The sequence below is a fragment of the Lycium barbarum genome, chromosome 5 (assembly GCF_019175385.1).
Source record: "Lycium barbarum isolate Lr01 chromosome 5, ASM1917538v2, whole genome shotgun sequence".
Classification (NCBI taxonomy): domain Eukaryota; kingdom Viridiplantae; phylum Streptophyta; class Magnoliopsida; order Solanales; family Solanaceae; genus Lycium; species Lycium barbarum.
The window spans coordinates 14,098,529-14,118,501 of NC_083341.1; the positions used below are offsets into that span (position 1 = coordinate 14,098,529).

At 35.8% G+C, this 19,973-nt stretch overlaps 2 protein-coding genes across 3 annotated transcripts; one reads left to right on the plus strand and one right to left on the minus strand.

Moving 5' to 3' along the window:
• Nucleotides 1–1,883: 1,883 nt before the first annotated feature.
• Nucleotides 1,884–5,207, plus strand: LOC132640521 (F-box protein FBW2-like). Of its 2 annotated transcripts, none has more exons than XM_060357133.1 (4): nt 1,884–2,163; nt 2,478–2,585; nt 3,550–3,864; nt 4,308–5,207. In XM_060357133.1, exons 3-4 carry the CDS (start codon nt 3,557–3,559, stop codon nt 4,963–4,965), a joined length of 966 nt encoding a protein of 321 aa, XP_060213116.1. In that variant the 5' UTR covers nt 1,884–2,163; nt 2,478–2,585; nt 3,550–3,556; the 3' UTR covers nt 4,966–5,207. The 2 variants fall into 2 exon arrangements, with proteins under 2 accessions (XP_060213116.1, XP_060213117.1); XM_060357134.1 differs by lacking the exon at nt 1,884–2,163 and adding an exon at nt 2,198–2,334.
• Nucleotides 5,208–8,382: 3,175 nt separating this feature from the next.
• Nucleotides 8,383–15,815, minus strand: LOC132640522 (polyadenylate-binding protein 2-like). Its single transcript, XM_060357135.1, has 6 exons — nt 15,606–15,815; nt 15,410–15,512; nt 14,319–14,389; nt 10,112–10,303; nt 8,833–8,963; nt 8,383–8,744 (listed from the first exon to the last, which is right to left on the minus strand). The coding sequence occupies exons 1-6, from the start codon at nt 15,708–15,710 to the stop codon at nt 8,696–8,698; spliced, it is 651 nt and encodes a 216-aa protein (XP_060213118.1). The 5' UTR covers nt 15,711–15,815; the 3' UTR covers nt 8,383–8,695.
• Nucleotides 15,816–19,973: the final 4,158 nt, after the last annotated feature.

Sequence of the window (19,973 nt, forward strand, 5' to 3'; positions counted from 1 at the left end):
AGAATACACCCAAATGATAAAATTTCAAAACTCACCTCAATTTTAATTTTTAAATCTAACGCCAAATCTTGACGCAGTCAGTAATTCAAATGCCAACATACAAATAGTCTAATCATGATGAATAATCCTTTGCACACAGATTTTGTGGAATAGAAATGAGCCTGAATAGAGCGGATAAATATCGGACAATTAATACAGCGCCCCACCAACTAGTTTGGATTGAATCATAGTTCATTCATTGATATTTTTACTCATAATAAACATACAAATACTTTCAAGTTTACAGTTTTACCACAATAAAACAGAAAACAGAGATATATAATCAATCAAAACAAAAACCATAATTCAGCTGTTAAAAACTTAAAATCCAAAATTCACTTTAGTCAACCATCGATATTGACTAAATTCACAGTCTTTCATCACTATAGCAACTCAATCTCATCAAATCTCCAAAAAAAAATGTAAAATCTCCAAAATTAGAAAATAAGATAATCATACTGGCCTCCGTCTCAATTTCAATGTCTTCTTACTTTCTTTTTTGATCAGTCCCAAAAAGAGTATAAAAGAGTATCTCTTTCTATAATTAATAAATTTACAATTCAAACATTCTACGTGACAAGTTCAAAACCACACACATGTGATTCAAAAGTCTCTTTTAAACTTTGTGGTCAATCAAACTAAGACAATTAAATTAGAGAGGATAGGTGTTAATGCAAACAATAACATATACATTTGAATTACATAAAAATTTAATTAAAAAAAATTGATAATACCTCAAGGCCAGCACCTTCGTTGTGGAGAGATTTAATGCCTTGAACATTACCATAATTAAGGCTACACCAAAATTTGGAGTTAGATTTAAAGATGAAATTTGATGTGAGTTTTGGGATTTTATCATTTGGGTGTATTTTTTTTTTTTTATGGAAGAAGATGAAGCTAGAGCTTGATGATGATGATAGGCGGGGCGGGTCAAGAAAAAAGTGGGTAACTTTTTTGAAGTTGGGTAATTTGAGAGGATTTGTGGATTTCCATCCAAATAGGGGCATAAGTGTGAAGTTTGAACACGATAGGGGTATTTTTATTAACTTTCACTAACGGAGGGTATATTTAACTAATAAAATAAAGTAGAGGGTATATTTGACTCTTTTCCCTAAAAATAAACCAAAAATACCAGAAATTATACTTCAGAAAGCTGCACGAGGCTAAAGAAATAACCAAAATAGCACAAACTGAATAAGCTGCCCTTCCAAAATCCAAATTTAAATTTTGGCTAAAAAGTTTTTTTACGTTTTTCGTCAAATATAATCGATAGAGTTTGTTAAATATTTGATGGAGACCAAACCTTTTCACTTTCAATAAACTTAAAAAATCAAAACTGCTCACGAGTATATTTAGGGAACTATTATCAACCTATCCAAACATACAAATAGCTTATGTTATTTTCTCTATTTTTGATATTATAACAAATTGTCTGCCTCAATTTTTAAGGTATTAATCTCGACTAATTAGAGGTAATTGCTTATAATTAAGCCTTCCGTCCCAATATATTGTGACAGACTTTTCTTTTTAGTTTGTCCTATAAAAAATGACTCCATTTTTTAACGTAAAAACAACTAGACTTTAAAGTACTTAATGAAATGATTTATACCTACACAAATATTTAATGTTCATTTTAGACGACAAACACAAAAGTCTTTTTTTTTCTGAACTTTATACCTAGTCAAATTATATCACATGAATTGGGATTAAAGAATCAATATTCAAAGTGATTTAATAATGTAAATTATTTTTATTAAAGTGAACTCAAAAAGGAGCAACACATCAGGAGCAACAGTAGTAGTACTATATACCCATACCCCCAGTTCAGAAACATACAATTCCATATTCCCAATACTCCTTTACATTTTTTATTTTACCATTACAATTACCCATTGCTTTCTGAGATGTTTGTTGCACTTTTCACTTTCACATGTTCCTTTTTTATTTTTTCTCCTGTTATATCAAATCTTGTCATATCAAGTCTCTTATTGTTTCTTTCTTGTACCTAAACACTTAACAAAACACCCCCTTTTAACTGAAATAAAACTCACATTCTTTTACCCCTTTATTTTAGGCGGATAAACCGGTGTCATTTCATAGATCCAATACTACAAAATATTCTAGGTAATAATTTTTTTTTTTTTTTTTGCTCTTTTTGAGTATTTTTTCTCTTTTATACTGACACCCTTTTCTTCTTTGTATGTATACATATCATGAGTTGTGCATGAAATTGCTGTTGTAACACAATTCTTGTTGTGGTTCTAAAAATACCTCTATTTACTTACATTACATGGAGTGAGTATTTTGATAGTTGATGGTGTAAAAATTTTCATTTTTTCAGCTGTACATTGCAACAGAAATTCTCAGAATGTCATTTGCTTTTCTTGAGTTTTTCAGATGACTCTTTCTTGATTTAAGCATTTTTTTTTTCTCAACAGGGTGTTGGTTGATTTGAGCATTTTAACTCAACTGGGAAATGGTGATTTGTGTAGCCAGTTGAATCTCATTTGATTTAGTATATTCTGTGGCAATATGGATAGATAAAGGTTGGTTCTTTATGTTCATTTTCCTTTTTCTTTCTTAACATTTATGATGTAAAGATTGTGTCTTTCTGCTGTTTGTCACTGCCATTTGATGTCTTGTTAACCGATATGTTTCAAGATTGCATTTTTCTGCTGTTTGTCATAGCAGTTGATGTCTTGTTAACAAATATGTTTGTTTCAAGATTGCATTTTTCTGCTGTTTGTCATACTAATTTGATGTCTTGTTAACAAATACTATGTTTGTTTCAAGATTGCATTTTTCTGCTGTTTTATCATACCAATTTGGTGTCTTGTTGACAGATATGTTTGTTTCAAGATTCCATCTTTCTGCTGTTGGTCATACTAATTTGATGTCTTTGCTAACAAATATGTTTGTTTCTAAGATTGCATTTTCCTGCTTCTTGTCATACCTATTTGTTGTCTTGTTGAGAAATCTTGTTTTTCTCTTAAATAGTTCTCTCTCCCTTTCAGTCGTAGATTTCCTTTCTTTTTCGTATGGGCCTCGTGGAACTTAGCTCATCCTCTAATAATGTGAAAGTTTCTCTAACTTTTCCCCAATTAAGTTGATTTATGTTTGTGATTTCACTGATCAATTGCTTTCATTTTCACTTCTTCTGCAACTTTGTTTATTAGGGTTGATTTCACAGATGATCACTCAACTAATGCTTACCGTCTCAGAAAGTCATCTTTCTTCTTGATTCCAAGCTCCTTCAACAAAGAAATTGACTTTCTGAGATAATAACTATTAGTTGAGTGACAATCTGACAAACAACTCTTGTTTATTATGTATTCAAAATTTTATCACGGCACAATGACTCCAAATTATAGCTGTTGATTACCCAAATTTTCGAGTTTTGCACCTCTTTCAAGCATGACCTTTGAGATAAAATAGGTGGATTGTGATTAAAACAGTTACCTTTTTTGGGGAATGGGTCCTTGTCCTAAATATATCTTATTACTTTGGCAGCAAATCAATGGAGGAGAGTTTTGAGTTCCGTCGGTGGGATGAATTAATTCCTGATGCACTTGGGCTGATATTTAGAAAACTTCCACTTCAAGAGGTTTTAACTATAGTCCCAAGGGTTTGCAAGTCATGGGGAAAAGCAGCAAGGGGTCCTTATTGTTGGCAAGAGATTGACATTGAGGAATGGAGCAAAAATTGCTGCCCTGATAACCTTGATCGGATGCTTCAATTGCTTATTACAAGAAGCTCCGGTTCTCTTCGTAAGCTCTGCGTTTCCGGTCTCTCCAGGGAACAAAGCTTCTTGTTCATTGGAAACAAGTTAGTACACTATCAGTCTTGATACTACTTACATATCTGAGCTACTGCAATAGTCTGTTGTACATTATAAGTTACACATAATTTTAAGATACTATACTTCAAGTCAAAGTGAGTTAGTATAGAGGCTCAGAATAGTTCTTATCCATTTGCATGCTGTGCACTTGCTATTGTCAATAAATTGGGATAAGTTTTTTTTTTCTTTCTTTTTTTGGCCAGTCTGCTGAAATTAATTACGGGTGGTGGCCAAAATATACCTATAAACTGATTATGTATATTATATGTATATCTTGTATATACAATATGTATATTATTATTATATGTATAGTTATATTTAATATACAAACCCTATACATTTGATGGCTATTATTCTTTTGAGCAGTCCAAAAATGTTATTATCCCTTGCAGTAATGCTTGTCTTATCCCTTCTTTGTTATGCTTGCAAGTGCCAAATCTCTGCAGATGTTGCGGTTGCCAAAAAGTGAAATAGGTGATTCTGTTGTGGAACAAGTTGCGGGAATGTTATCGAACATTACATTTTTGGATGTAAGCTACTGCATAAAAATAGGAGCCAAAGCCCTTGAAGCCATAGGGAAGCACTGTAAATGTCTCACTGGTTTGCGACGAACAATGCATCCCCTTGAGGTTATTAACAAAATCTCCCAAGACGATGAAGCCCTTGCAATAGCCACTACAATGCCAAATCTTAAGCAACTCGAGATTGCCTACATGTTGGTTGGTACTACAAGCATAATCGAGGTCCTTAAAAGCTGCAGACATCTTGAACTACTGGACGTAAGAGGTTGTTGGAATGTGAACCTTGACGGAAATTTTGTGAAGAAATTTAATCGGGTAAAGGTGGTCGGTCCCGTTGTCGTAGATTGCTATGATAGGAATGGCTGGGACAATTGCTCTGATTATTCAAGTTCTTCTGGCTATGTACCATGGGATTTTGTGGCTGGTGATGTGGACGACGATGATGACTTTGATGAGATGTCGGATGTGTATTGGGAAGATGATCAAGATATTGAGGATGTCGAAATGTGGTTTTATGATGACTTAAATGCTGTGGACTCTGGATATGATTGGCCGCAATCTCCTTGAGGTTTGATGATCAAATTCTACTTATTCAATTTCCGAAGTTCTAAAATACTTCTCTTCTCTATGGTAAATACTGCTTGTACTACTATATATATGAAAGTTTGCCTGCTTTCTTGTGTACCTTTTCCTGTTTCTTTTTTCTGTTTTATTACTTTCCTGTTGTAATTTCTATTCATATAACAAAGATTTCCATTCCATCTTCTTAATCAATTCAGTCTGCAATTGTTTTTCGGGTTGCCAAGATAGATACCTTTCTGCAATTCTATATGAAAGTTTGCCTGCTTTCTTGTGTACCTTTTCCTGTTTCTTTTTTCTGTTTTATTACTTTCCTGTTGTAATTTCTTTTCATATAACAAAGATTTCCATTCTATCTTCTTAATCAATTCAGTCTGCAATTGTTTTTTGGGTTGCCAAGATAGATACCTTTCATAGTTTACTTGTTTGTCTCTTGCCAATTTGCCATAGTTGGATAATCAAGGATGGATATGTTAAACTCAGGGGTAATAAACAATTCACTATAAATAGGCTTTCATTGCAAATCTAATATTAGAACTTCAAGCCATACATAATTTCCATTTTCAACACTTCTTCCCATGTATTGATAAAATGAAATTCAAAAATAAAAGAATGACTTGCCATATTCTTCCCAAACTAACATTTCTGTGTAGTCATCTGAAGAATGTCACCGGCTATTTATAATAATCAGTTCGTCTCTTATGGCCACAACTACAGAAAAAGAGAAAAGGGGAATATGCATGGTTTTTATTCTATTTTGTGGAAGTATGAGCTATACTTAGCTATTCCAAAATACTGATTGCTTCGGCAATTATACAATTAAGGAAGGGTGTTTTTTTTAGTTGGAATAGGAACAATAGAATCATACCTCCAACCCTCACACAATACAGAAAAAAGTACTGAACTTAAAATCTAGCTTAGGTGATGAAGAGAGATTGAAGCAGGAGTTAGGTTTTCGTGTAGTTCCATTAACTATATGGAAAAAGGTGAAAAGCGAAGATGGACAGTTGGAAGAGTGAAGTGAAAGCTATTCTTTCCATTTGCCTAAGCCTTGGTGGGCAAAATTACCCGATACCTATGCTGGTGGAAGGTAACAAGTAGCCGGTGAAATAGTAAAGGTGCGCCCAAGCTTGGCCGGACACCACTGTCATTAAAAAGAAAAGGACTGAAGTGAAAGCTAGAATCCAACAAGGTCTATCAGCATTTATCTGAGTGATTTTCTTTGGCCCTCAAGGAGAAACACATAACGAAAGGTGTGCTGAAGCATTGTTGACTCTTCTTGTCCAGAAGAGAACTGTAGTCGATATGAATATGTGAGTGATGCAAAGTTATCTGATATATGTGTTGGTGTTATCATAGTGGAATACTCGAGGTCCAAGCAAGCTGGTCCGGACACCTCCTTTGTCACAAATGAATGTAAGTAATGCTCGATGTTGGTGTTTTACTTTGTATCATGTCATCGACTGTTCATATTGATATCTAGAGGCATGACTCAATGTTCTGCTTCTGTTTCCAGTTCCCATCACAGTGCTGCTAGTTCAACAAAGGTTATAAAGATGACTGGAGGACCTCGCTAAGTATATGATCCCTTTACTGTTTCTGATGACTCCTATTCAATGCATTCTGAATTGCTTTTTGATGAAAAATTTGTATTCTAGAGGAGGGAACCAGCATATTTTTTCTACTTCTGAATGTATTTTGTAATTGTTCTTCTGACAAGTATTTTATAATCAATAGGTCTATTAGTTTTGTCTTAGGTGATAAGTGTTATTGTTATTGTTAAAGTGTTTGGCATATCTGTCGAAGTCACAAGTGCCCATAAGCAAAACAGATACAGTGTGTTCCATACTTCCAGCTTAGGTGACCATTCTAGATCATATTTTTTTTTATGCAATTGTTATGGTGTGTCTAATTTATAATTGTATTCTTTTAGTTAAGATTATGGTCCATTTGGTGCAAGTAATAATTTGCTTGAGTACTGTCTCTAACGATGCGATAAGTAGTTTCTTTGCTATTTCCATGTTGCAGAAAACTTCATTGGTAGGAGCGAGAGGAATTGTATTTCTATAATGCATATAACCATACTAACCAATGAAGTACTTACTATTGTTTGAGTAAATACTGAATGAATAGATTGTTTTTATTGAGAAGAACCATCTGCAAAGTTTTCCAGCAGAGCTCATCATATTCGCGATCCCTTCTTTTAAGTATGTATGGAAATTTTACTTAGTCGGAATAGAAGAGGACTACAAAAAGGCCACAAAAAATTGTGGAACGCTATACTACGGTAGAGTATGTGAAAGGAGAAAATTGCTTTGACAATGAAATTATGCCCCCGGTCCCCTTCATAAAAAGGAGAGATTTATTGATATATTCATTGGATCAGTCGGGATTGACGGGGCTTGAACCCGCAGCTATGACAAAGTCCCCTACAGAAGAAGCAAAAAGAGAAAGATGGCTCGCACTGGAGATCTCCTATGCTCGCTAAGAAAAGGTAGCCTATAGACTCAAGGGACCAGCTTGGTGAAAACGAACCCTAAATTCATGTGAGTTAGTTGACTTCGATTAGACCAGATCGCTGGCGGCAAGTTTTTCGACTAGATCCCCCTAAAAATCGTACGTTCGGGTCTCCCCATAAAAGATACTTTGAAGCCAAAATCAAATAATACTATGTGCCTTACATGCATAGAGTTTAGCTTTACCTCATGAAAAATGTGAAAATGTACAAGTAGATCAAATATTTAATTTCCTTAGTTCATTTCATAGAGCTAGTGTACTAAGATGCTCATTGCAGGGTGGTAATACTTAATCCATTGGATTCTCCGGATGCTATTCATTAATAATTTTTTTTATTACATTTTCTTATGTATCACATTTTTATGTGCGGAGTGCCCTTCAAATGCACTGGTTTTAATTTTTGCTCCTCAAATTGTTGATCTTTAATTTTTGTCCTTCGCCTAAAATTCTTAGGTTCGGGGTTTGAACCCCTGCTTAGTCAAAAATTTAAAAAAATTTCGCCAGGTATAACTTTGATTCCTAAGGCAAAATTTTGCTTGCAAATCTTTGCCTTTAAGGCGGAGTTTTGTCCAAAGGTAGAGTTTTGAACTCTGCCTGAAGCAGGCAAAATTTTGCCTGCAAGCCTAAGTTTGCCATAAAACTCTGCATTGCGATTTTTATTTTTTTGACTGAGCCGACATTCAAACCCAAAATCTCATGATACTAGGTGAAGGACAAAAATTAAAGACCACCAATTTGAGGGCCAAAAATTAAAGACCACCCCAAAATAAGGGCATTCCTGCCAATTGCCCCATGTATCAAGATAATCGCCAACTTCCTAATAACTTTTTTGGTTCCCCATCTAGTGATCCATACCCGCTTAGGGACTCTGACTAATAGGCATACTCATCATGTAAAGCTCATTAAAAGAAAAGAGCTCACTACCAAGATTTTTCATTACAAGGGCTCGATCCGAGACCTCTCGTTAAGGGCGGAGGAATCCTATCCATCCGCCATAACCCTTGATTGGTAAAAATTTAAAAGAAACTCCCAATAGTCACAACAGAAATGCTTCATGACTCCTTTACTATTTGTTACTCCCTTCATGCAGGAAGGCTACATAAGCTTATGATAGGCAACTGCTATAATGTCTCAAACAAAATCTAGCTGACACAGCATCGTGGCTGCTTGTATTAGATTTTGTAGCAGCATATCACATTTTTTAGTAGTAAGGCATGAACCGCGAAGCCCTCCTGAATCTCGGAACTTTCCTGCACCATGCAAAACAATCGCGTGATTTCATCCACTTGAACTGTCAAGGCTTGAGATAATCAACAAGATATAAAAAAAAACACTCACCCATATCCATAAGGAGAGTAGAAATAAGGGGCAGGTGCATATGGTCTTCTGAATCCGTAAGGCATATAAGGATTGAAGCGCCTCGGACGAAACTGTTTCATCCCTGGAACATTAGTCCTCTTGGGCATAACCTGAAATAGAGGGAGACAATCACAAGATGCGCACGTAAAATAAGAAAAGACTCAGTGCAAACACCGTACTAGAAGACGATATATAAATGGAGTTTGGTTGTAAATAAGAAAAGCATATTGGTTGCAAAATCAGAAAACCAAAACTTTATAAAAGAGGCTAAGGAGTTCGGTTGTCTAATTGAGCAACAATCATATCCTCCCTATTTAAGCAACCACTTCAACAACAACATACCCAGTACATTCCCACAAAGTAGGGTCTGGGGAGGGTAGAGTGTACGCAGACCTTACCTCTACTTAGGAACGTAGAGAGGTTGTTTCCAATAGATCTTTGGCTCAAGAAACGACATTTCAAAGAAGGTTAGATAAGAATTACTCCCTTTGTCCCAATTTATGTGATATTCTTTTCGATTTAGTCTGTCCCAAAAAGAATGATATATTTCCTTATTTGGGAACAATTCAACTTCACCTTTTATGCTTAACGAGATGATCTATAACCACACAAATATCTTTGGTTTGTTTTAGACCAAGAGATTCAAAAGTCTTTTTTTTTTTCTTAAACTTCGTACCCAGTCAAACTATATCACATAAATTGGAACAGAGGGAGTAACAAATAGTAAATGAGTCATCACAAAATAAAATAAAAAGCATAACAAAGCATAATGTATAAAAGAAACTGTTATGACAGAACAAAAAAAAGTATGGCAAAATATGGTATAAAGCATGACAAAGCAATCTGAAGAAAAGGACAATATCATAACTACCCCAAAATCATACTAAGGTACCACTTCCTCAATCTTATTTTTAATCTATGTACTACAATCCAGATATATGCTACTTGGCAATCCATTAATCATTTTATGTGTTTAAGTCCGACAAGCAAAGATTAGCTAGGCAGAACACTTAAATGACAGATTTTGCCTCTAAGACAATATTCTTTTATTGGTCCCTCTAAGACGGATTGTCCTGTACATATAAGATGCAACATCATAAGCTTGATATTTGTGCATTGTCAACAACCTGTTCAATATGTCCCGAGTCCTTTACTGCAGAGCCTTTCCCGTTTCTATATCTCCCCTCCTACCAACAAACATGACATGCTTGCTGGAGAGCGATCACTCTATTCAGATAAAAGATGAAAAGAAATTCACCTTCAACTGTCGTCCGTGCAGTTCGGACTCATTCAGTTGGAGTGCCTCCTGAATAGCTTCTTGTTCAACGAATTCCACATAAGCAAAACCTTTAGGTTGACCAAACTTATCAGTTAGAATGGTAACTCGATTCACAGTGCCACATGCCTGGAAATGCTGCTGAACTTCCTCTGGGGTACATGCATAATCAACCTGTCACATGAAATTCATTAAACACGAGCTGGTAACTGCAAGTGACAATGAAATAAAGAATTTGAAACTTCATGGAAAGCTAGAATTCCAATCTATCTTATGTTAAGTTTTGCAAAAACTAATAACTATGAACTCAAAGATAATGATAGTATAAAATAATACAGATCCGTGTATCAACACATAAAGAGAGAAACAATTTTGTGCCCCAGCGCCTTCCAAACAGCAGAGAAAGATCATTCAGCTCAGCACTTGGCTTTCCTGGCTTTACTTATGCTTGACACAGAATATTTTCTATTTTTCTCGCTGTAAAATCAAATGCTATAAAAGGATTTAACTAGCTAGGTTGTTTCAAGAAAAACTTTAATCAGTCAATTACTAGCCCAGAGGATATTTACTTCTCTCTTTCGCCAAACTTTGGAGTTAAAATGTTGACTGTCCTCTTTTACACCTAACCAAACAAGAAATACTCCTTATCCCTCTTTCTTTCCCCCCTAACGAAAAATAGTGTAGGTACAATGGAAACTGACTGCCACATCACCATAGTAGCACAGGAGAAGAACAGATCATATGGTTCAGTATAAAAGTTTTGGTAGCCATGGAAGAAATAATAGATAAGGCCAAAGGCAAAGTAATGACACCTCACCGTGTCAGGCTTAATAGCTAGTCAAATCTGAATACTCACGTCCACCAGCAGCAACTAGACTCGGCAACTAGAATTTGCATGGCAATGACAAGGGTTTGCACTTCATAGGCAAATGCACCTTTCTTCTTGCAAAAGGTCGAAACTTGAACCTAAGGTGAAAGTACTTCAACAAAGAAATGACTTTTTGTGGTTTCCATGAGAATCCTCACAAATCACATTCCAAATACTCTTTTTTATTTTCTCATACTTTTTCGTTGCCTCTCACTGAATTGTATTTCAATTCCATCTTTTTTCCAGTGGAGCTTCACAATATTTTTTTCTCATGCTTTTTATTTTCTTTTTTTAATCTATTTTTCTTTTTCTTTTTCCCTTCGCTTCTTTTTTTTTTTTTTTTTGCTGAATTGCTGTCTTTCTTATTCAAACTTTATACAAGTCAACATACAGGTCAAAATGCCTCTTAAGAGAAATATCTAAAATCAAAATAGCTCTCTTCCACCATCAAAAACATGGTGCCAGCGCTACTCAGAAATATGAATGCACCTGCGATTATAGTGAAGAAAGTCAAAGCATGACTCTCAAGAAGCATCCAAGTCAAACCAAAACGAAGAGATCATCAAGAAGAATCAAATGTTCTTAATAACTACAAAAAGGAAAAAGACAATTACACCAAGAAGTTAGGACATTGCAAGAGAAGAAACAAATAAATGGTGCATAGTTCAGGTTAAGATCAAATCCTATATTTTTCAAGCATAATAAATAACCAAAGCTTTCAACCATTAATACAACCTCCCCAAACAAGATGACTCCGCACAAATTTGACTGTTCATGTTGTAATACCGCATTCATAATGAGACACTATAACTCTATAGAGCCCGGATCATGAATTAGGAATAAACATGCTTCCAACGCTTCCAAGGGAAATAAGGTATATTACTTCTTTTATATGATTAGATGCAATGAGTAGCATATCTGCAATCCTTTAAGAACTACAAACAGCTTTTAGTAGGGAAAAGAATTCCCCAACTACAGTGGAACTACAATGTACTTCGACCAAATGTACTACTGTATAGTACGACCTCCACCCCAATCTAGAGACTTGGTTCGTCTAGCTACAAAATTAAGCGAATTTGGACTAGATCATTACACGAGTCGAAGGGAAATGTGTCTAATTTATAGGTTAAATAGGAAGGAAAAAAAAGAGCAGTTAATCGAAGGATTGTCATATCAAAATTAAGATGCTAAGAAGAAGTGTTATTTAACTTTAACTTGGAGAAGGAAAGTTTGAGCCGGGGGTCTATCGGAAACAACCTCCCTTCCTTCACAAGGTAGGGGTAAGGTCTGCGTACACTCTATTATTGCTGTTGCTAATATTACTATTTTTTCTGTTAAAAGACCACTGTCCTTGTTATTACTATTTAATGTATGTGTATAGTATGTGGACCGGACATCAATATGGCATATGTTATACGATAAAGTGCAGTGCACACATCAGATAAACAAGTTTTTTTTATAAATACACCTTGGGAGAAGCAAATCAAGCTATTTGCACTTGGTTTTCTTCCTGGAGAGGGACAAAACAAGGGAACCCTCCTCCCTTCCATATGAATGACACCAAGAAGCTTGGTGAAGAAATTGAGGGTTATTTTCACTAAAATCTTGCAAAATCAAAAGTGGCAACACTGCAGGAAGTGTAAATCACTACTAGCTTGTGCTTCAATGCATCCATGTCTTGTTCTTTCTATTTTTACTACTATTTGAGATATGTGTAGTAATATCTAAGAGCTTAAAATGAAGAATTGAGCATGAATGATGATATTAGAACATAGTTAAGCTCATTTTTGAAAGATATGAACCTAGGGTTCATGTTAGGGGTTGAATCGTGAAATGGGTAAACCCGGGGCTTAGACATTTGAGAATTTCAAGTTTATTGGGGGCATTGGCTCAGCAATGGGACTATCAAATATACAACAACAATTATTACTATGCATCAAACCCAAACAATTGATATTTGCTATGTGTATCTTCTATATCCACTTCCCTACATCTGGGCCTGTTTCATTACACTGTTCAAATGGTGTACACATGCCTAGATAAATATGTCATAATATATTCAATATTGTGAGGATCTAAAAATTAACTAATTTTAAACTGATTGTCAACCTACCACAACCATCATTTATCCAGGCTTGGAATTAGTCATGTGAGCAAGCTAACAAGGTGGAGTTCAAATTATCAACAAAAAAGGGTCAGATTTGCCCCTATAAAAATTATAATGTAAGTTATATTTGCCCTTCATTATACTTTTTTGATATATTTGCCCTCGTCATCCAACTTTCAAGCCATGTTTACCCCTCATCCGTTAAATCCCATGCCCCCACCTAAATTTTCTTACGTGGCGCCTACGTGGAATTTTTTGCCTAATTAAATCTGGTCACCTATTTAAAAGAATTTAACCCCCCTGCCTGACCCACCCAACATATTCACAGATTCTTCAGGATCAGCAATTGGCATGGAGTTCGTGGCGTTTCTAGCTCTAACAGTGTCAGCTATCGTTTCTGGATATAAACTTTTAAACCAAACCTACATCCGACAAGATAATAAAACATGCTATTTCATTGATAATTCTTTTGTTTCTCTAAATTTCCTTCATTTGTTACAGAACCACCACATTCTTCCCTTGTACACTATTTTGTATCTAAGAATCATGGTACAAACTTATCTGTTTGTAAAGACCTTTTGTTCATTGGAGAAGTGCTCTTTCAGTATCTTGCTTTTTGTGGTTCTTTTGGTAAATGGATTTGTTGAGGTTCAGAAATTTCCAAGAACGTCCAGGTCAGATATCATATCAGAAGAAGTCAAATCTGAATTTTGCATCAAGAAAACCTGGTACCAAATGTTGATACCCACTGAAGGACAATGCTTATTGATATATTTAATTACTCGCATAGAAAGTGATCATTTTAATAATGTAGTTTATCGTCAAAGTCTAGAAAAGAACCCTGGTTGATGGAAGAAGATGAAGATCTGCAAATTTCCAGAATTTAGTGGGTCGGGTGGGTTAAATTCTTTTAAATGGGTGACCATATTTAATTGTGAAAAAAATGCCACGTAGGAAAATTTAGGTGGCGATATCAGATTTAACGAATGAGGGGTAAATATAGCCCCAAAGTTGGATGGCAAGGGCAAATATATCAAAATGTATAACGAAGGGCAAATATAAGTTATTTTTGATAGTATAGAGGCAAATCTGATCCTTTAACAAACCACTCAACCACGCATAGACCAAGTTATCTGAAAACATTCTTCAATCAAGCGAAGCACTTCCCCAAGAATGCAATCACCACTTACAAACTATAGATGTACAGTTCTTACATTGCCAACAAATATTGATCGTGCATCCACTTCCTCACGGTTTGCCTGCGAAGCAGCTGCATTAGCAGGATCTGCAAAATAAATGGTTCCGAAAAAGATCAATAAAGATTCTCAGCAAATAAAACAATGCAAAAATAATTTAAGAAAAAAAAATTGCCCCTGGGCTTAGCTCAATTGCATTGCCAAAAGGTTGAGGGAATTATGACGTATGTAACAGGTTCGAGCCCTGCACCAAGCGAATTATGTCTGGTATTTACGAGCCCATATCCCCGAGTTTCGAGGGCTGCGGTTGGTCTTCAGGGTTGACTTTAGATGGATTTTTCGGTCAAAAAATTGGATTTCAGTTTCTAAGTTATGGAAATTTTAAGTCTTAACTAATCACAACCAATTACTAGTAGAAATGTATACTTTTGGCCTCATTGACAACTCCTGCAAGTTTAATTGTACTACAACTGATAAACTCATCTTTACTAAATAGTGAATCTTTTGTTTCCATTACGGTATGTTTTATTTGAATTTCCAAAGACGAACGAAATTTCTCCCAAGGTGGGGGTAAGATCTGCGTACACTTCATCCTCCCCGACCCCACATTGTGGGATTCCACTGGGCATGTTGTTGTTGTTGAACGAAATTTCTCATTGTATAGGCCTCTAGGGTAATGTATAATCAGTTCCTATGGCAAACTGTACTAGAAAAGATATCATAGTCTCATAGCAAACATCAATTTTTAGGGGGTTTAACACAAAAAGATTGATGAATTTCTAAGGATAGTCCAGTAACTATGGCAGACCCTAGTAGATCAAAGCATCCTTATTCCAACAACCCAAAGATCACAACTTTTTAAGGAAAATGTCAGAATATCAAACATGCAACCACTTCTTGACAAGCCAACAAAAATTCTCATAATAGTAGATTAGTAGGATTTCAAGTTTAGACACTAAAATATAGAAAAGCATAATCAAAGGGTGTGGTCAATTAAAGTGAATTGAGAACTGTGACGTCTCAAGTGGTCAAAGTTACTCAAACTTAAAATCACAAGCTAGTTTGGACACTACAGTTAAAAAAAAAAGAACAGAAAAGAAAAGAGAGACCTTGGACAGAGCCCATTTCTTTCTCAACTTTGGCCTGCATATCACGGAGAGCAGCAGCTTCATCTTCCATCTCTTTCAATCGCTTCTTCATCTCATCCAATTCCTTCATAATTCCAAGACAACCAAATCAAATCCAATTCTAAATTAGGGAATTTTTCTACAAGATAAGAAAAAAGAGAAAGTAATGTTACATTACCTTAACGGAGGCATCATCATCAGTGGGGGCAGTTAAGGTATCAGTTTCCATTTCAGCTTCCATTGGAATCTCTCCTCCGTATACTTCATGCTCTTCTTCTTCCATTTCTCTCTCGCCTAGTTTTTATTTTTATTTTTGTAAAGAATACTACTCCTATAGTAGTTTACTTTGCAAAAGTACTTACGTTTTGATGCTTGTTGATGGATGATTGGTGGCCCAAACTCCTCAACCTGACAGGCTGACCTATCACTTCACTTCACATCATGATTTTTAAAGTTACTTTTGACAATACTTGACCAGTAAAAGCTAACGGGGGTGTAGTTGACTAGCATGTGGCATATGATATCGCTGAAAATCATTTACGCTCTTAATTTTGCTTTAAAAATTAAATTTTTTCTGAATTTTGAATAATAATTATTCTTCCCCTTTTGTAATGATCGCTAGGTCGTTATGTGCGTTTGAACCATTTTACCCCTGCTCGTACATTTCTAAGACTAGGTGTGAGTCTAATGGAAACTTAAATAGTTGAAATTATAAAATAAAGGCATTTGATGGTATTTGTGCACTTGTTTGAAAACTTGACTTATTTCTGTTGAGGGTTGACTTAATGAATTAGACATATGTTGAGAATTTCGAGGCCACGAGTGAGTTCGTAGCGTGTTTTTACATATGTGTGCATGTTTGATTTGTATGAATAGGGCCTCAGATTGATGTTGGGATTTAGGGGTGAAAAACTGGTGAAAAACTAGAGGTCACTGGTTTGGATGCGACCGCTGTAGCGAGTCCGCCATAGCGGGGCGCCGGTCTCCGTCGCGGGATTTTGAGAATTGGGGAAAGTTCGCCATAGCGGGACCGCTAGGGCGCGATCTTGACTGCTAGGGCGAGTCGGGCTAATTAATGAGGTCCGTCGTAGCGATGGTATTTTCAGTGACCGCTGCAGCAAAGACGAGAGACAAAAACCTACTTTTATATTTCAAAATCTGAGTCTTTAAGTCACATAACTCTAAAAGCAGTTACGAAGAAAGTAAGAGGCGATTTTCCTAAGGCTTGGGTGGATTCTTCTTTGAGGGTAAGTTTTAATCCTTTCCTTGTTCATTCCGTTGTCATCTTTAAGTTCATATGCTAGTTAAGGCTTTCTAATGGTGGATGAAAAGAGTAGAACCCTAGAATTAGTAAACCCTTGAATAATTGATGGGTTGTTGATTTTATTGTCGTTTAATCATCTAGAAGTGTAGTTGATCACTTTCTAGAATGAGAAATTGATTATTTATGATGAGAATCATGTATTGTGACTTAGGGTTCCACCAAAAATGGAAACTTTGGACTAAAATCTGTTTTGAAAAGGTTAAATTGGTTAGAATCCTATAAATTAGAAGATTATGATTGTTAGGATTGAGGTTATGATAAATTCACCATTAAATGATGATTTCACCTATTTGAAAAGGGTAAGAGTAATTGATTCTTCTTCCCCAAATTGTTGTTCTTATTTTGAGTAGACGGTCTATTACTTACTTAGCGTTATATTTTTCTAGACCTTGAGTGTTCCGAAGAACTACAAAAGGGGAAAGCTCTAGCGGAGTAGCTTGCTTTGTTCCAGTTCTGCACCTGAGGTAGGTTATGATTTACTTGAGTTAAACTTTTGTTAGTCGATTGTATATACGGTAGAATTGATGGGAGAAAACATGATTAAGTCTTCGGACATGACGTCTGGTTGGATATCACCTAGGTTGGTATGATTTCTGATTATGTGGGCTTGTCGCCATTACTTTATGTACCGAAACCTGAGGTGAAATTGTTGTGTTATGAGAAGGAAAGAGTCAATATATACTCTTCTTGTTGATTGAGATGGTTGCATATTCATGCTGCGTTAAGTTGATTATCTGAGTCCTGTTATGACTTGTGGCATGTTGCCTTGCATTTATCGACATTAAATTTATTGACTGATCATATTCCATACAGACTGTTGGACTGGAAATACGTTGAGATACATATTGTGATCAGATACATAAATATATATAAAGGCACATTTGATGGGGTGGGGGTGAGGATGAGGCCTAAATAAGGGCTCGTGATCCAAGATCAGTTCCGGAGCAAGTGGTACATGGACACCATGGGTCCCCTGCAGGTCATGACTAATGAGCGAAAATAGTCGTTGGCATGTGTGTATGGTCGAGATACTATCATTGGTTGCATTGCATTGGACTTATCCTATTCTTGTGATGCATTGTTGATTTGTTGATGATTGACTTTTGATACTGTTATATTGTTTTGTTGTCGTGCCTATCTATCTATCCTGTTGATTTTATGAACGTATGCATGATACTTGTAACACCTCGTAACTTCGGACGAAAGTTTGACTCATAAGATGATAATATAATGGAACCAATATGAGGATTATAGGAAGTGTTTTGAAAACCAATTAAGTCATAAGAAATGTCTTTGGGCAAAGCAAAGTTGAAAACCACTCTACGGAACATGTTTGCAAGAGAGTTTATAGAAGGTCATACTTCCAACGATTATAACCCCATTATTAATTTGGAATTTGGGAAAACATCCTTGATTAAAGTTGTAGCCCTTTGAAATAGCTTTCCAACGGTATATTATGGAGGTCAAACGGACATCTTTGCAAAGAGTTATGCCCATTTTACTGAAGCCTGTCTTCGCTGGAAAATGGGTGACTTCGACGGGAAGATCGACGTTTCGTCGATCTGATCGACGGTTCGTCGATCTGATCGACGGTTCGTCCTTTGAACCGTCGATTGTGCATTATTCACTGGAAATTTGACCAATTCGACGGAGCAGATCGACGCTCCGTCGATCTGATCGACGGTTCGTCGTTTGAACCGTCGTTTGGTCCGTTAAGTACGTTTTCGGGTCAAAAGTCGGGTTTACGCGTTTTCTTGTTATATTTGGGGTTGGGGTTTATTTCCCCAACACCCCATTCACGAAAATTCTCTCTAAACTCAGAGACAACAAATCCCAAACCTCAAGATCTTCCAAGGTAAGTTTTTATCATGATTCTAAGTTGAATTTAAGTCCCTAATCCCTTTCTAACTTGAGTAAAACTCTTCTAATCCATAGAGTTAGGATTGAAACATTTTTGTTGGATGTGGAAACCCTAGAACCCGAATTCAAGAGGATTGGACTTCAAAAAGGTAATGTTTTTATCCCTAATCATTTATAGTTGTGAATTGACGAATTCTTGGGAGAATAATATTTGGGTTGGATGAAGAGAATTATATGAACTATGCTAGAGTTGTTGGATTGTTGATTTGGGATTGTTGTATTCATATGGGTGATGAAGAATGATGTTAATTACATCTAATTGAGATTTTAGCATTTGCTAGAAGTAAAAGAATGGAGATTGGGTGAAGAAAACACCATTAATGAGGGTTATAGAGCTTCATGCCCACTAAGTGTTTGATAAAATGCTTAGATGAACAAAACATGGATATTGTTGCTAATATAGGATCCCTATGACTTGTATTGCTATAGATTGAAGTTGAAGGGGTTGAAGGACATTGTGATACGCTCAAAAGCGGAAAGTTAAGGTATGTAGAACTTCCATCCACATGTGGGAATTTCTACGTTCTTCCCCATGATTCGTTTCGTAAAATATATGAAGTTCAAATCCTAGGGCATTAAACCCAACATATTGGTAGCCCGTAATTATGTATGTATGTACATGAATTTTGTATCTATGTTCGTTATTGTATTCCTAATCTTCCATTACGGATATTAGGAATCCTAGCTAAATCCATGAATCATGAATTCTTCCTCATGTGTTCTCATTATGTTTATATGAAACTTTATGATTTCATCCAGCAAGTTACAAGCATGTTTTCAAGTCAAGTATATATATATGATTATGAACTATTGTTATTACTCATGCATCAAAAACATGTTTTGCAAGACTATGACAAGTTATCTTATGAAACTATATTTACAAGTTATGATTTATGAAAATCATCTACAAGTAAGTTATGATTCATGAAAACCATGTACAAGCAAGTTATGATCATGAATACCATGTACAAGCAAGGTACGATTCATGATATACCATGGGCAGCAAGTGCCACTATTTTCATGTTCATGTTTTGGGAGTTGCATTAATTACCGAGGAGGGCTTCAGATAGCCTGAAACTACGTAGCCACCGTAGGATGAGGATCGCTCCACCCATGTCCCGGACGATCTCTCATAATGACTGGATCCTTTCATATTTTATTAAATCTCATGTTCCCTGGCAAGGACTGAGTGTTCTGCTGGCGGGACGCAAGCACCAGACCATGGATCGGTTATAAGTTATTGCTCTCCCTACTTATGATATTTTTACCATGTTTTATATATATATGTATGCACTCATGTTC

What these genes read in the sequence shown, in the direction of transcription:
- LOC132640522 (XM_060357135.1), bottom strand. Translation starts at nt 15,710, where the DNA reads ATGGAAGAAGAAGAGCATGAAGTATACGGAGGAGAGATTCCAATGGAA. An exon ending in ATGATGATGCCTCCGTTAAG is followed by an intron (nt 15,513 to 15,605) that starts GTAATGTAACAT and finishes GGAATTATGAAG; the next exon opens with GAATTGGATGAGATGAAGAA. An exon ending in GATCAATATTTGTTGGCAAT is followed by an intron (nt 10,304 to 14,318) that starts GTAAGAACTGTA and finishes TTCATGTGACAG; the next exon opens with GTTGATTATGCATGTACCCC.
- LOC132640521 (XM_060357133.1), top strand. Translation starts at nt 3,557, where the DNA reads ATGGAGGAGAGTTTTGAGTTCCGTCGGTGGGATGAATTAATTCCTGAT. An exon ending in TTCTTGTTCATTGGAAACAA is followed by an intron (nt 3,865 to 4,307) that starts GTTAGTACACTA and finishes TATGCTTGCAAG; the next exon opens with TGCCAAATCTCTGCAGATGT.